The sequence below is a fragment of the Leptodactylus fuscus genome, chromosome 6 (genome assembly GCF_031893055.1).
Source record: "Leptodactylus fuscus isolate aLepFus1 chromosome 6, aLepFus1.hap2, whole genome shotgun sequence".
NCBI classification, from domain to species: domain Eukaryota; kingdom Metazoa; phylum Chordata; class Amphibia; order Anura; family Leptodactylidae; genus Leptodactylus; species Leptodactylus fuscus.
The window spans coordinates 156,251,933-156,269,394 of NC_134270.1; the positions used below are offsets into that span (position 1 = coordinate 156,251,933).

At 46.3% G+C, this 17,462-nt stretch overlaps 1 protein-coding gene across 1 annotated transcript; it reads left to right on the forward strand.

Annotated features, from left to right (window-relative positions):
- The first annotated feature begins 448 nt into the window (after window positions 1-448).
- Window positions 449-17,116, forward strand: LOC142209761 (NXPE family member 1-like). Its single transcript, XM_075278804.1, has 5 exons — window positions 449-541; window positions 8,734-9,425; window positions 10,952-11,016; window positions 11,644-11,859; window positions 16,581-17,116. Exons 1-5 carry the CDS (start codon window positions 449-451, stop codon window positions 17,114-17,116), a joined length of 1,602 nt encoding a protein of 533 aa, XP_075134905.1.
- Window positions 17,117-17,462: the final 346 nt, after the last annotated feature.

The window sequence follows — 17,462 nt, forward strand, 5'->3', positions numbered from 1 at the left end:
CTATTCCTATGTGATAGGTAGAAAAAAAGAGTTTTAATGATAGGGTCCCTTTAAACAAATCCCGTACATAAAGAAATTCTTTGGCCAAACCTGCATTTTCTGTCGTTTAGCTAAATACTATATTTTTGGGCTTCATCACCCACAAACTGCTATTATACGCTGGGGTCTCTTCAGACCTTCATTAGCAGGGGAGGTGAGTAAACACAGCAAATACTGTTACTCACCTCTCCTGATTGGGTCTCAACGGTAACATAGCGTAATGATTCTGTGATGCTATAGTGGGGTGTACCCCCAGGGGTAGCGTACAGCAGGTTGAGAACCATTGGTCTAGATGATAAAAAATAACATTTAACTTTATTGTATTAGGTTTATGCTTTTCTGTTTATTTCATAGAAGCTGCTGGTCCATAAACTGACTGCAGTCTCCATTCTTTTCATTCTCAGGTCTAATGGCTCACGTAACATCATCCAGAACTTTGTTGTTTTTGGCAATTACTTTTTTCTTTTTTGTAAGCTTGGCCTTTCATCACAGCTTAAAGAAGGTATATTTCTAATCTCATATATACATATACAGTCCTATGAAAAAGTTTGGGCACCCCTATTAATCTTAATCATTTTTAGTGCTAAATATTTTGGTGTTTGCAGCAGCCATTTCAGTTTGATATATCTAATAACTGATGGACACAGTAATATTTCAGGATTGAAATGAGGTTTATTGTACTAACAGAAAATGTGCAATATGTATTAAACCAAAATTTGACCGGTGCAAAAGTATGGGCACCTCAACAGAAAAGTGACATTAATATTTAGTAGATCCTCCTTTTGTAAAGATAACAGCCTCTAGTTGCTTCCTGTAGCTTTTAATCAGTTCCTGGATCCTGGATGAAGGTATTTTGGACCATTCCTCTTTACAAAACAATTCAAGTTCAGTTAAGTTTGATGGTCGCTGAGCATGGACAGCCCGCTTCAAATCATCCCACAGATGTTCAATGATATTCAGGTCTGGGGACTGGGATGGCCATTCCAGAACATTGTAATTGTTCCTCTGCATGAATGCCTGAGTTGATTTGGAGCGATGTTTTGGAGCATTGTCTTGCTGAAATATCCATCCCCGGCGTAACTTCAACTTCATCACTGATTCTTGAACATTATTCTCAAGAATCTGCTGATACTGAGTGGAATCCATGCGACCCTCAATTTTACAACATTAGAAGTTTATTGAAGGTTTTACAAATTTTTACAAAACCGGGGAAGAAGGGGGGTAGGGGGGGGGGAATAGTAAACAAAAGAGTCAAATAAAGGCATACCATAGGGGTGGAGGGAAGGGAGGGGGTGGGAAAAAAGAAGGGGGGGATTACAAGGTGAAAAACAAATGAAGAAAAACAATAAACCAAAACAGGCAAACGCTCTGGCGCAGCAGAGCTGAAAACAAAGCCTATGTAAAAATCTTAGAGCAAACAGAAATCAAATAGCATAGGGAACAGGGACACGCGGAACAGACAAAACGTACAGGGGGACACTACACAGGGGACACAGAAGGAAAGAGGGAACGGAAGTCGGCAGAATAGTAAAAATGGTTCCAAAGGAGCTAAGTCTGACGATGCTTAGTATCATCTTGTCGGAGCTCGGCAACCAGGGTCTCCATCGTTCGAAGAGCTAGAACCTCATTCAGCCAGCAAATGAGCGAGGGAGGGGTCGTGGATTTCCATAATCTGGGAATGACAGAGCGCGCTGCCACCAACAAAAATCCGAGAAGTCTACGGGTAGGTTTAGAAAACGTCCGGGAGAACAGGGAAAGAAGGAGCGGGGCCGGGTCGTCCTCCAAGTCAATCCCCGTTACCTGCCGAATAACCTGTCTGACCCCAGTCCAAAAAGGGCGTAATAGAGGACACCCCCACCAAACGTGTGTCATCGTGCCACGGTCGGATAGACATCTCCAGCACCTGTCAGAGGTGGAGGGATAGATATCATGCAAGAGGGCTGGGACTCGATACCATCTGGAAAGTATCTTAAAATTGGTCTCCTGCGCCCTGCATGATATAGAGAAAGTATGACATGCACGAAATGCCGAAGACCACACATCAGGAGGGAAAGAGGCCCCCAATTCCCTCTCCCACCCACCAGTAAATGACGGAAGCGAATCCTCAACCCCGTCCAACAAGAGACCATACAGAAGGGAGACAGTGTGAGAGGGAGGAGTGGAAGAGATACAAAGACGTTCGAACAGCGACAAGGATCGATGAAGGTCCCGAGAGGGCCGCAAAGAGGAATAAAAATGAGATAGCTGGGAGTATTGCCAAGAGGAGAGAGGTGTATCTGAACCAGAGGATTGAATCAAAATCTCAGAATGGGGGAGAAGCAAAGAGGCAGAAGTGACCTGCTTAAAGCGTAGGGTGGGAGAGCCGACGCGATAAAACAAAAAGGAAGAGCCCAATGCTGCAGGAAAGTCCGGGTTACCCGATATGGGTGTCATGGGGCCATCGTTCGTATAGAGGAGGCGCATGGAACTATATCTACGGCACACTCCCATAGTCTGGCGTGCTATATAGGGAAGCGAATACCGTTTATCATCGGTCCAGTACTTCTCATGAAGCCAGGGAAGTGCAGTGAGGGGGACAGGGCTCAATGAGTCCTCGAGGGAAACCCAGAGCTTAGTCTTAGCCGAGTGATGCCAGTCAAGAATGCGCGTAGCAACCGCCGCAAGATAGTATTTCAAACAGTCTGGAGCCGTCAGGCCTCCTCTTCGTTTGGAGCGAGCTAGCGTACTGCGAGCAATACAGGGGGGTTTCGAGGCCCAGACAAATTTGGTGAAGGCTTTGTTAATCACCGAGAAAAAACACGAAGGTAGGATCACCGGGACAGTCTGAAAGAGATACAGCAACCTAGGGAGGACATTCATTTTCAATAAATTGATGCGTCCCAGCCACGAGAGACCCTTGGTGTCCCAGCGCTCAAGATCAGACCGCAAAGTGCGGAGTATGGGAAGAAAATTCAGCGAATAGGTATCTCCCAAATTACGGGGTAGCTGCACTCCCAGATACTTAATGGATCTGGGGGACCAAGAAAATGGAAAGGAAGAACGCAAGGCACCAAGGGTCGACGGAAGCAGTGAGACATCTAAGGCTGTGCTTTTTGTCAAGTTGATCTTATAATTACTAAAGAAGCTGTAAGTGCTAATCTCCTTAAGCATGGACGGGAGTGAATTGAGCGGGTTGGTGATGAACAGGAGAACGTCATCCGCAAAAGCAGACACCTTAAGGTGACAATTACGCATCTGCAGCCCTCGGATATCCGGGTTGTTCCTAATAGCGACTAAGAGATGCTCCATTACTAGTGCATGGCGCTCTCGAACTGCCCGCGCCAATAGGCGGCCCGCTTTGTTACCCCATTCATAAAAGGAACGCTGACCTAATAGACAGAGCCGCTGATGTTTCCGTTCAAGAAGAGACCTAATCTCCTGACGCGTAGCGGTCAGAGACGCCAAAGTCGCCTGCTGGAGCGTACGCTTGTGCTGGGCTTCTAAAGTTGCCAGATCGCTCAAGAGAGAGCGAAGTTTTAGACCAGCCTCTCTCTTTAGACGTGCACCATGCTTCATTAGCACTCCGCGGAGAACACATTTCAGAGCCTCCCACTGTATCGATGGGGAGGTAACATCCGTAGAGTGATCCTGTACAAAATGAGAGACAGAGAGTTTCAGCTCCGCCAAACACTGCGGATCAAGAAGGAGCGATTCATTCAATCTCCAAGTGTTTGACCGCGAGCTGGAGACAGGCGAACGAAAAACACAGGAAACTGGAGAATGATCAGAGAGAAAGGCCACACCAATCGAGGCCGCTGAGACAGAGGACAGAGGATTATGAGAAAAGAAGATATAATCAATCCTACTGTACAAACCATGAGGATGGGAGAAAAAGGAATAGTCCCTGTCGGTCGGGTGGAGGATTCGCCAAACATCACACAACAGCAAGGCGTTTAACGCCTTCCGGACCTTATTTAGAGCGCCATAAGAAATCTGGGACCTACCCGTGGAAGTATCCAGCAAAGGGTTAAGCGGGAGATTAAAATCACCGCAGACAATCATGTGACCCCTGGCAAAGGACTGGAGCACAGACAGGGCAGACAGCAGAAAAGGAACCTGATCAACATTGGGAGCATATATATGAGCGACGGTGTAGACAACACCTGAAATTTCACAGATAAGAAATAAGTACCTCGCCTCACTATCCACTAAAGAATCTAAGATTTTCACCGGGAGATTTTTATGGAAAAAAATGGCCACCCCCTTAACCTTACCCGAAGCACTGCTACTATGGAACCATTGCGGAAAATATCTATTCTTAATCGTGGGTGTACAGGTAGCCAGAAAGTGAGTTTCTTGCAAACATAGAATTTGCACCCTACGCTTATGGGCATCATACAATACTTGTGAACGCTTTTCAGGGACATTGAGCCCCTTAACGTTGAAAGAGGAGACGGTTATATCCGACATTAGGGGGGAACAAAGACCAAATAAGACACAGAAGGGAAAAACGGAGGGGAGGGGGGGGAGAACAAACTATACAAAGAACACACAAGAACTAAAGACCAGAGATCCGAGACCTCAAGAGAACTAGAGACCTCACACAAAACACTGAAGAAGAACACAAAAAGAGGGCTTGCGGGGTACCCTCGGGGGAAAGCTAGACAACAGGAGCACAAGTCTCCGGATGACCCCGCACTGCAGGGACAAGGCTATGTGGGGACAAAGACGGCAAGCCACGCGGCCAAAAACAGAGCAACAGAAGAGAACTACACAAAGGAGAGTGTAAGACACAATCAAAAGGGTGAGCAGCTCCGGCTCCGACACACGAGCATCTATATAGTCAAATAACATATCAGAGGTAGGAGGCGGCTAGAAAACTATGGCAATTAACATATAAGTATAAGTATGGGCAAAAACCTAGAAAGGAGAAGGTTAGAAAAAGTCATCACAGTAAAACAGGGCATGGAACAAACTCACAGAGTCCGGTCACAGACAACCAAAATGCAACGTAGACAGTTACTTCTGGGACCCTCGGACAGAAGAGGGTCTACGCTGACGTTGAGGCCTTTGAGGACGCAGGGGGCCTGAGTCATCCAAGTCTTCTGCAGCGTCCCATTGCAGGCGAAAAGGGCCAGACCGATTAGGGTCGGCAAGCAGGGAAGACCAGTCAGGAAGTTGCAAAGGTGGCAAGCCCAGGGATCGCAGAAAGTTCGGAAGATCATCTGGATGGGCAAGAGAGCGCAGTCGGTCACCCCGGCGTACTTGCAACGAAAATGGAAAACCCCAGCGGTAGGGAATTTTTCGCTCCCGGAGGAGAGAGAGGAGAGGCTTCAGGGCTGCGCGCTGTCGAAGAGTGTATCTGGATAGATCCGGGTAGATTGATAAAGAAGATCCCTTAAAGTCCACTGCGCCAACATCTCTAATCTTATGCATGATGGCTTCCTTGGTAGCATAAAAATGGATCCGGCAAATGACATCTCTTGGTTTACCGGGGTCTTCACTGCGGGGGCGGAGAGCCCGGTGAGCACGGTCCATCTCAATGTGAGAATCAGGAGGGCGCCCCAACAACGAATTAAAGATGCCAGACAGAACCGGAACCAAATCCGCAGTTTGAACTGATTCTGGGAGGCCCCGAATACGGATATTGTTGCGGCGGTTGCGGTTCTCAATATTATCCATGTGGGAGACCAAATTACAGATTTGCGCGGAGTGAACCGCCATTTGCTGTTGGATGGAGTCGAGAGAGGAGGATGTAGCAGAGCGTGAGCCCTCCAGAACCTGAACTCGTTGTTGTAAATCAGAAATGTCCGTTTGGACCACACGCAGGTCTTGGCGCCAGGCGCTCTTTAAATCAGAAGCAAGACTGTCCATGTCCCTTCGGCTTAGGGCTAATAAGGCCTGTAGTTCTGGAAACTTCCGCAGGGTCAGAGCAGCCTCCTCAGGTGGAGGGAGGTGAGAAACAAAAACAGGGGCCTCCGCACGGAGGGTAACATTGGGAGATGTAAAGCCAGGAGCCCCTTCACCAGCAGCTGGGGGGAGCGAACCCGCCACGGAGGAAAAATCAGGGCCAGGAGCAGAGGATACCAGGCCCAGGTCAGCAGATGTGAAGGATGATGTCCAGGTTGGGGGCTGGCACCCCATTCAGATGCTACCTCCAAGGACCCCTGAGGTCTTATGGAACGAGGGAGGCACGGAGGTGATGACTGGAGGGTCCTAGGAGTGGACCTGGGGTCAAACGGCGGGGAAGCAGGAGCAGACAGTAATGGCGCCACTGATGCCGCTGCTCCCTGTGGAGCGTCACACATGTGGGACACGGGAGGTGCAGAGGAGGAACCAGCTGGGACCAGAGTAGGAAAGACAGCCGCAGGTACCTGTAATTCTTCTGCAGGCAGCGTGGAAGGCCCCGAAGCGGTCGAGTCCTGGCAGCGGAGGTCCGGCATAGAGGAGGAGAGGGAGCCGGACAGTTCGCGCAGGCGCACACGCGCCGATGAGGAAGATGGCGTCGGCGGCGGACAGTAGGCCGCATCCTGCACGGGCTCCTGCCGCCCCGAACGTGGGGTGAAGAAAGCCGGGATCTTCCCAGTAGGTGGAGGAAGGGCAGACGGATCCCCCCTGGAGCGCTGTGGTCGGGATTTGCCCATTTCGCCGCCAAAAGAAGCTCAAGTCCCGGAGCCTAGAGCGGAGCTCCTAAGGTATGCTGCCGCCCGCGTGCATGCCAAGCCACGCCCCCGACCCTCAATTTTAACATGATTCCCGGTGCTGGCATTGGCCACACAGCCCCAAAGCATGATGGAACCTCCACCAAATTTTACAGTGGTTAGCAAATGTTTTTCTTGGAATGCTGTGTTTTTTGGACGCCATGCATAACGCCTTTTTATATGACCAAACAACTCAATCTTTGTTTCATCAGTCCACAGGACCTTCTTCCAAAATGAAGCTGGCTTGTCCAAATGTGCTTTTGCATACCTCAGGTGACTCGGTTTGTGGCGTTCTTGCAGAAACGGCTTCTTTCTCATCACTCTCCCATACAGCTTCTCCTTGTGCAAAGTGCGGTGTATTGTTGACCGATGCACAGTGACACCATCTGCAGCAAGATGATGCTGCAGCTCTTTGGAGGTGGTCTGTGGATTGTCCTTGACTGTTCTCACCATTCTTCTTCTCTGCCTTTCTGATATTTTTCTTGGCCTGCCACTTCTGGGCTTAACAAGAACTGTCCCTGTGGTCTTCCATTTCCTTACTATGTTCCTCACAGTGGAAACTGACAGGTTAAATCTCTGAGACAACTTTTTGTATCCTTCCCCTGAACAACTATGTTGAACAATCTTTGTTTTCAGATCATTTGAGAGCGGGCTGTCCATGCTCGGTGACCATCAAACTTACCTGAACTTGAATTGTTTTGTAAAGAGGAATGGTCCAAAATACCTTCATCCGGGATCCAGGAACTGATTAAAAGCTCCAGGAAGCGACTAGAGGCTGTTATCTTTGCAAAAGGAGGATGTACTAAATATTAATGTCACTTTTCTGTTGAGGTGCCCATACTTTTGCACCGGTCAAATTTTGGTTTAATGCATTTTGCACATTTTCTGTTAGTACAATAAACCTCATTTCAATCCTGAAATATTACTGTGTCCATCAGTTATTAGATATATCAGACTGAAATGGCTGCTGCAAACACCAAAATATTTAGAACTAAAAATGATTAAAATTAATAGGGGTGCCCAAACTTTTTCATAGGACTGTATATATATATATATATATATATATATATATATATATATGTCTGTTCTTTATGCGCGACCAAACGACTGGACCGATCTTCATCAAATTTGGCACACAGGTATATCAGGTGTCCAGAAAAGTTTTAGACCAGGTCTCAGCTCTCTAGGACGTACCAAAATTTCCAAAAAATGACCTGCATTAACCAATACAATGTTGCAAATCTTTCACTCATATTCCAACTGCCATACACACAGTCACATGTCACTTATCAGCCAATAGAAGCTTGCAGGCACTTAGTTTCCACATGCACACAGCTTTACACCAGGTTTCCATAGCAACCAAGCTAATTTAGGACCTGTATTAGTCAATAGCATTTTGAAGGTCCTTAAATATTTAGTCATATGATGTGTATCAGCCAATATAACTTTACTTTTCATTTAGCAGCTTTCCATAACAATACAGCCATAAATATACTGCACCTATACTGGACTGCCATACTGGATGTCAGCATTCTTATAAACGGAACGTATTTAAATTATACACAAATGACTTACAAAATAAACCAGTGCTGGGTTTAGGCCGTTCTTCTAATGTGTATGGCCACTGGTAGACAATTATTTCCTTTTTTAGAAGTCCTAAGGAGTTTCCCATCAAGTAGCTTTATCATCTGCTTACAAGATATAAGGTAAGCCATAGTGAATGGTAATTTTTTGGAAACAAGTGATTGGATGTTGAGTGCCAGTCACAGCATATTCACCTACACACTTACATGGTTGAGTAGGGCGGGTGTACCGAAACAGTACGGAAAAGTTTAAGAAATGACAATCCCTTCTGTTTGGTATGTGAAATGTACAGAATGTCTGATAGGTCCCCTATGGACACAGGATTGGTACATCCACTTAAATTAGTTCTAAAGATGTTTTGGACAATCAATGAATGTGGTCAATGCAGGAACTACTGCACCTAAACCTAAAATGTTTTACTTGTTCTTAGTGTTTCAGACCAGTTATCCCCATGACATTGTTCACTGGAGCAACTCAACACATATCTGAGATTCAAGTGAAAGCAGACAAAATCTTCAATAAGATTGATCAAAGCATTCCCAGGATAAATGTCACTGACAGGTCAACTACAACTAGCCCAAATAACAGCAAGGTCTACTTAAAACATCCAAAGGACAGCTATTGTGTTGGTGACCATCTAACCGTTCAGGTGGATATGTGCGATTATTTGGGGAGGAAGAAATCCTACGGAGGAGACTACTTAAGAGCAAGGATATACACACCAGAGCTTGAAGCAGGGTCTTCAGGAAGGATTGAGGATTTCAATAATGGTTCCTATCATGTCCATTTCATATTATTCTGGGAAGGTAAAGTTAACATTGAAGTTCTTCTAATACACCCAAGTGAAGGAGCCTCAGCCTTGTGGACATATAGAAATAGATGGCATGGCTATGTAGACCATATGGGCAAGTTTGTAAAACCAAAGTTAGAAAAGGAGGTCATGTGTGGATTTGACCTGGATAAAAATCAAGAACTATGTGAGTATAAAGATGTACGAGATGAAGAATATTTTTACTGTATGAAACCTCAAAATTTTACTTGTGACCATCTCAGTGAAGTAAAGAGCTGGTGTAGAAATGACAAGACATTACTCACTACAGTTGAGAAGAGCTTATTTGACAAGTAAGTGCGTTACATCAGAAAATGGAATGGTGGGGCTAGAGAGAAAATTCCAAGTGTGCTGGAATCAGTGGAGGGTGTCTATTAACAGATATTAAGAGGCATGACAAGAGATACTGAGATTCCTAAGAGACGTATAGAGGAGTCTGAGATGATCACTTGGCTTAGTGACTCCACAGCAGTGTATACAAACATGGGAAGAAGGTCTATTTTTACAGACGGTCCATTCACCGAATTTATACTGGCATCCATGCGTGTATCCTTCTCTCAATGACCTGTAGCACAGGTGGGAGGACAGGTGGTTCAGATATGGAGAAAAGGCTGATAAAAAAACATGACATTGTTTTACATTACAGACACAAAATTATGGAGAGAACAACGAGCGTACTATAGTGTAGAAATGTTAGTTAGGCTGGGTTCACATCTGTGCCCCGGCCTCCGTTATGCAGGTTTCCATTTCCTGCCCGAAACTGGACAAGAGACGGAAACCTGCAGTCATTTTTCAAACCCATTCATTTGAATGGGTTTGGAAAGTGTCCGGCCGTGAGCGCTGGGGAGTGTCTAGTGTTCTCCGCGGCGAAACCATTTTTTTTTTACCGGGCACAAAGTCAGACATGCAAATGGTTTTGCTGTGGAGGGCACAAAACGCTCCCCGGCGCTCACGGCCGGACACTGTCTGTCAGGTTTCTGTCTTCTGTCTGCAGAAGACGGAAACCCGACAGACGGAGATTGGGCGCAGATGTGAACGAGCCCTAAGAAAATTGTTGTAAATACATGTAGAATTGTTTGCAATGGACCAGTTGGCCTCTCACCTTTGAGTGTTTTGAAGTGGTCACAACAACAAACCTATGCATCAAAGGTGAAGGTGGCAGCAGAGCTCGCACACAGATCACGGAGGACCAGATGGTAGACAACCAGAAAGAGCCACCAGGGCTAGGAGTGCAGGTCTATGCTCACTGGTCTGTAAACAAAAGGCTGAATAGATGGATGTACTTGAATTCTTTATTGGTGTAAAATCTGTACAATGCATTTCGAGCTGTAAAAAGCTCTTCTTCAAGTGCATACAGTACATTTCTTGCCAGACCGGGCAGACCTCCACTCCTAGCCCTGGTTGCTCTTTCTGATGGTTTTTCATTAAGGTCAGGGGACACTCGTCCACATCAGGGAGAGTGTGTGCCTACATAGGCAGTACGGAGACTTACAAGTCATTCCTGCTCCGCTAGGGATTATGGGTAAAAAATATGCAAATCTATTCTCCTGGATGGAATTAGGAGAACAGAGTGCACTCTGTACACCACCCTATAGAGGGCAGCATCCTTAACATCATGAATGACTCAGTTATAAAGTCTTTTAATCATGATGTGGATTTAATTGCCAAATCAGTATTTCTGTCCCAAAAGGAACAGGAACAGGTTTTTCATTAGTAAGATAAAACCCATGTCTGAGTAAAGTTGGGTTATGTGGGCCATTTTCTTCAATGTCCTTGTAACTGCTGGTAATATAATGATTTCTTATATGTTGATTTCTAGATCCAGTGTCAGAGCTAAAATTCCTACAGATTTTCCTCATATTAGTGTATCACGCTGCAACCACTGTAAGTACAACTCCGGCAATATGCACATATTTGGGACCCTTCCTCAATTGACATATTCTGTGATTTTTTTTTTTTCTTTTTGGAGTAAAATAAAGTAGAATTGGCCAAACCCATCAATCAGTAACAAACATTTCATAAGAGATGACTGAAGCTATTGGGCACAAATTGAATTTCTTCTGAATTTCCCAAAATTTTCGAACAAATCCAAAACTTTTAGGTTTAATTTAATGTGAATTACCCGTGGTCAGTGACCTACATTTGTGAATGAATAATGGGAAACAAGGGATTCAGTGAATGAATCATGAAAAACAGGAGCTGTCATATTCTCCAGTCATAGTGATATGTCAGAAGTTTGGATTGGTGGAGGGTCAGGTTTCTGAGAAAGCCACCAATTAATAATACAAAGAAGCCAAAGTACTGAGCTGAGTGCCATAGAAAAGAAGGGGTGCAGGACTCAGTTTAACGCTTCCACGCTGATCGAAACTTCTGACGTGGCACGACATGATGTCAGAGGTTTGTTGAAATATATGATTCACTCCCAACATTGGATACAAAAAATGCAAGAGAAAACTATAGCAAAGCAGCAGGCGTGAATTTGGATTACAATTATGGATTATATTTTTCCAGACAATACCACCATTAATGAAACATGCAAAACTGGAATGAAGCTGAACTACCCCAGTGGATATGCCATGAAGAATGTATGGTATCCACATGAATGTAGCATGCTGAGATATGAAAGTCTGGAAGATATGGGCAAATGTCTGCAGGGGAAGCTTATTCACATGTTTGGAGACTCGACTGTAAAGCAATGGTTCTACTACATGGAGAAGAACATCAAAAGTGAGTGCTGCTTGTAAGTAGAGGCGAGGGAACATTGTGAGGTTCTTTTTGAAAATATTTGCAAAGTTTGCCCCCAAGTTTTGCTTCAGACCAAGTTTGGTCCAAACTGGAAGTGCTATTAATATACTCTTCAGACCTTAGAGTGTAGTAAGTGGTGACCAGAGAAGGTCCATAAAAATAATAAATACTCATACACATCTTCCGTCACCTCTCCTGTGCTCCCTTGCATAATCCAATGTTCTTTGCCAGGACGTCTTCCAGCCTTATAGGTGATTTCAGTGGTCTCAGGTCTGTTCAGACTCTGGGTGTCTGAAGAGACCTCAGAGTATAATAATGATTCTTGGGGGGCAAACCCAAAAAATTCCATGAATGGCCACACCTGAAATTTTTGTAAAATTCACAATTAACCTACCTGTCTCTTCACAAACTGGTTTTCTCATATCTACTAGAACACAATGAATATGCTCAGGGTTCTTCACTCATGTCAACCTGAACCAGAAGATTTATCTTTACTTCTGTGCTGTCTTGAGTACCCAAAAATTCAACTTGGGCTCCCAGACCCTCAAATCACCACCACTTACGAAAAGCAATTACATAGTATAAAAGTCAAAGATAGATAGATAGATAGATAGATAGACTTCTCTGATCTTTTACGTGCTTATCAAGTGGTCTTCCCTGGTCTAGAACAAACAGCAAACAGTCTTTGTATCATGGTGCTGCTGTAACATCTCTGCCTGTTTGGGTCTCTGCGCCACCCTCTGCTCGCATGCTGCGACGCAGGAGGCGTGTGCAGTTTGATAACTTGTTTAGAGTTTTTTGTTGCATTGTCTGAACACTGTCCTATTCCTTCACCTTGTTAATTGATTTTCCACCACAACCGTCGCATTCACCTTCATTTCTCTCTGCTCCTCTAAGAGTTAAGTTTTGTTTTGCCCTGTGATTCACAGCCTGCCTTCCTATCAGGTTCAGGGGTTCTTCCTCCCTATTTATTCTTGGCTCACATTCACATTGGCGCTTGCTATTGCTTTGTGCGTGCTGGCTTTTTCTCTTGCTGTTTATTTGTGTATTCTTATTCTTGACCTCTGGCTTTCCCTATTGGCTACTCTTTTGGATATCGATTTTGACATTGCATTGCTCGACTGTTGCCGAACCCTAGCTAGCTGAACTCTCTTTGTTGTTGTTGTCTTGCCTGCATTTTTTGTGTCACGTATATAGGAAGGGATCGTCTCCAAGTTGTCGTCTATCACTTAGGATAGGACCGGCAAGCAGGAAGGGACAGTGGGGGTTTCAGACCAGGGCTCAATGTCTCTTGTGCCCCTTCCTCCAGCGTCCAGCAGCTACTGGGGATTTGTTGCTCCTATTGCAATTCCCTAACAGCTGCTAAACTAAACTCACCATGCCATTTTAATTCAGTAGAGCCTAATTCACACTGGTAAATGCAGAAGGTGCACACACTATTTTTCCCCTCTTATAAAATGCAAGGAAATTGGGGCTAGTAGGTCACTTCAAACTGATATATCTTGGACTTTATAAAACATACAACTATGTTTCTAGTGTCATATGAAAACTAAGATTCTCTATTGTCAATCTAGATAGAGTTTTCAACTCTGAGAAAATTAAAGGTAGAACTGTTATCTTGGAGTCAGAGAAAAGAGGAGATTCTCAGCTTTCATAGGATATCACATCACTGTTGAAAAGTTGACAAAAAATTAACTTAGAAATGACCACCCTCGACACGAGCAGACGGGCCTAAAATGGCGCCAGTGCACGCCAAAGCAGGGCCGCAAGTACGGCAGATGGCGGCAGTGTCTTCTCCCAGCGCAGCTCCTTCCTCCACCTCCGTGATGCCGGTTCCCCAGAGCTCTGGGGGTCAAGATGTGGGGCACTCAGGGCGGCCACTGACAGCTCTCTCTCCTGCCCTGTATGCAGTCGGCGATCCTGGTGAGTCGGCCCCCCCTCCTCCTCCCCCGGCCTTGGTTCCATCTCTGTCTGCAGCTGTGCCTCTGCAGCTCCAGCCTGCCTCCTCATCCTGCAGCAAGGCCTCTGGCTCTATGGGCTGCCCTCCTCTCCCTCCTGGGCCCTTGCAACCTCCCCTTGCTGCTGTTGGACAGTCCCTCTCTCATCTGCACCATCAGCCTCTTCCAGAGCATACCTGTGTGGAGTCCAGTGTCCCTCCATCTGCACTGTATCTCCCCTCTGGCTCCCCCTCAGTGTCCCTCCAGGTCGTGTCAGCGGTCCCTGCGGAGGTGGCAGCCACCTCGCTGCAGCATTCACAGTGGGGACCCGGTTCCATCGCGTCCACTTCTTCGTCCGCCACACCTGTTTCCTCCAACCTGGATCTGAAATGCACCTCCATCCCTGCTGCCCGGTACACTCCACCTCCTGAAGACTCCTCTGATTCTTCACAGCGGTATGCCTCATCGCGGTCACACTGCTCTAAGCACCCTAAACTCTCTGACATCTGGCAGCTTCTTCACGCTTTACCTACTAAAATGGACTTGAAGGCTTTGGTCCGCAGAGTTGAGGAACGACAAGAAAAGTTTATGGCGGAATTTAGATCTGAGATCCAGTCTCTGTCGGCGCAGGTCACCGCTCAGCAACAGGTGACGACTGCCCTGGACCAACGACTGACTGCTGTGGAAAAATCCTTGGCTTCCCAACATCATTTTAACCGCCATGTCTTATTGCAGGTTGATGACCATGAGAACAGAGGGCGCAGGAATAACATAAAGTTGTGGGGTGTCCCGGACTCTATTCAGTCTTCTGAGCTACAGGAGGTTGCTACTACTGTCTTTAACGCTGTCTTGGGCCGTCCTCCTGACACTGGGATTAACATCGACCGGGTCCACCGTGTCATTGGGGCGCGTAAGTCGTCTGCTTCGGGACCACAAGATGTCCTCTGTCGGATCCATTTCTATAGGGAAAAGGAGGACATTCTGCAGGCGGCCTGGCGTCATGGTCCCGTTCTCTTTCAGGATTTCCCAATACAGCTTCTTCCTGATGTATCCCGCCGTACCCTGGCCATGAGACGTCTCCTTAAGCCTGTCCTGCAGTCGGTCCTGGATGCTGGGGCTACCTACCGATGGGGTCACCCTTTTCATCTCCAAATTCGCCGCAATGGAGCCGTATTTGCTCTTCATTCTCTTGAACAGTCCGTTGCCCTGGCCCAATTCCTGGACTTACCCGATCTTCACCTTCTGGACTGGCTAGCCTACCCTCTTCCAGCTACCGTGGCCGCTGGTCGTTCTTCTTCTCCTCCTCTTCCTCGTCGGAGGCGCCAGGCGGCTGACTCACTGCGGCCTCCAACTTAGAGTCTTCCTGTGGCTTTAACTTCCTCTGGGACTTGCTTTCATTATTGGTTCCTATTTGTGCCTTTGTATATTTTACTCACGCTTTCTTTCTTTTTGTGTCTCTCGATTTCACTGCCTTGTCCTGCCGGCGGCGTCTGTGGGTCTCATCCTGCGGTGGCCTCCGGTTGTGTTTTCTGTTTACTCTCCTCCACTTTGGGTGTGGGCGTGCCGTGGCTGGTTGTGTTTCATCCTTGGGGTTCTTCTTTACTCTTTGGCTCCGCCTGCCGTGGTGTGCTCCTCTTGGACTGTGTGGAGAGCTCTGGTGGTCGCTAGGTCGGGTCGGGTTTTCTCAGGCCTGTTCCCCGGTTTTCTGTTTACCTTTTGCCCAGTTGACATCTCATTTTGCTGCTTGGGGGTGTGGGAAGCGTTCCATTGTCTTCTGCCTCCCCCCCAACCACTTAGGTTTGGCAGCTCTTTGGGGGCATTCTGCGGCGTGCCCCCGAGACCTGCGTGAGTGGGTAATCCTCCCACTGTTTTTGTGTTGTCCGGTCCGGATTAGCTTGGATCGGAAGGGTTTTTCCCTTTTTGTTTTTCCCTTCTGTGTTTGTCTTGTTACCAGTTGTTCGTCCTGTCTCTACTTTTCTCCTGATCTTTTCCCTACCTTCTTGTCTCTTTTCTCTCTTATTCCCCCCCAGCCCCTAACTCCGTCCGTGGACTCCGTGGCCTTTGCTCTGTTTTGCACCTATGGTCCTAATATTCCGAGGTAGCGCCCCTTTTTCCCTTGCCTACTATGGGATGTGAGAGTCCGCATAGCCTTTTCTCCTTTACCACGTTTTTGAATAGGTTCGGTCCTGACCCTTTCGCCCTCTAGCTCTGTATCGTGGTTGTGGTCTTGATTCTACCTCTGGAGGGGTCGGTGTATCGGCTACTCTCTCCGTTACTTAATAGTCCCATGCGGCTTCCTTTTTTCTCTATCCCGAGTCCCCCCTTAGTTTTGATGGACTATTGCGCGAAAGGCCTGTGTGGTGGCCTAGGCCCTATGTCAGGGTTCCCTTCGCCACAAAGACCTGGTTGGTTGGTGTACTTTATGTGACCATTGGTTTCCGGGATGGGGCTCGGAGCTGCTCTCCTCTCCCTCTTCCCCCTTTTTGTTCTCTTTCCCTCTTTTCCTTTCTCATTGGTTTTGTCACTCTCCCAGTCTTTGTTCTCCCTCTTTTGTGTACTCAGTCTGTGTTTTATATGTTTGGCCATGTTTCTCTGTTCACTTTAACGGTGTGGGTTGGTTTGCCTTGACCTTTCTGTACATCAGTTATGTTTGGCCTATTTTTTGTCAGTTTATAAATAAAGAATTTATAAAAAAAAAAAAGAAATGACCACCCTCCTGCCTCAGCTTCTCTGCAGGTAAAGTGACATCTATCTGCTTTCTTACAGCGCTCAGAAACTTCCATCTTAATGAAGATAATTGGTCCCATCAACTATTAAACCTGGACATAGACCGGAACATGAGAATTTCTTGGAAGAGGCACACCTTACCGTTTGTTACTATGTTTTATCAATCATGGAAAGAGGAACGCACCATTGCTCATGAAATTGACTTAATAGGAGGCAATAACAGAACCGTCATCATACTCAACATCGGAGTACATTTTAGGCCCTACCCCATCTATCACTTCATCAGGAGACTTTATCATATACGCCGCGCCATAGAGAGATTGTTCATTAGAAGTCCAGAGACTAAAGTCATTATTAAGACTGAGAATACCGGCCCCTTGGGTAATTATCATGAAACTCTTGGGGACTTCCATGCTTCTATACATTATATTATCATGGAAATCATCTTCAAGGACCTCAACGTTGGCTTTGTTAATGGCTGGGATATGACCAATGCATTTGATACCAATGATGTTCATCCTTCAGAGAAGGTTATTGGGAATGAGGTCAAAATGATGATGACCTATATATGTTAAAGGGATTCTATCATTAAAATCACATTTTTTGTCGATCACACGTAGGAATAGCCTTAACAAAGACTATTCTTCTCCTACCTTTAGATGTCTTCTCCGCGCCACCGTTCGGTAGAAATCCTGGTTTTCGTCTGTATGCAAATGAGTTCTCTTGCAGCACTGGGGGTGTCCCCAATGCTGCAAGAGAAATCTCCATCTTCTTCAGGAACGGCCTCTCTTCGCGTCTTCTTCCAGAGCTGGGTTCAAACCTCTAGGCCTCGGGAAGAGCTGTGTAAGCAGCCATTTTCTCGTGGCCTGTGGGCATGTTGACTCGGCTCTGCCCGAGGCCTAGAAGTTTGAACCCAGCTCT

Excerpts from the sequence above, each read along its gene's own strand:
- LOC142209761 (XM_075278804.1), top strand. The coding sequence starts at position 449 with ATGGCTCACGTAACATCATCCAGAACTTTGTTGTTTTTGGCAATTACT. Across the intron at positions 9,426-10,951 it reads GAGAAGAGCTTATTTGACAA|ATCCAGTGTCAGAGCTAAAA; the intron begins GTAAGTGCGTTA and ends GTTGATTTCTAG. Across the intron at positions 11,017-11,643 it reads TGTATCACGCTGCAACCACT|ACAATACCACCATTAATGAA; the intron begins GTAAGTACAACT and ends ATATTTTTCCAG.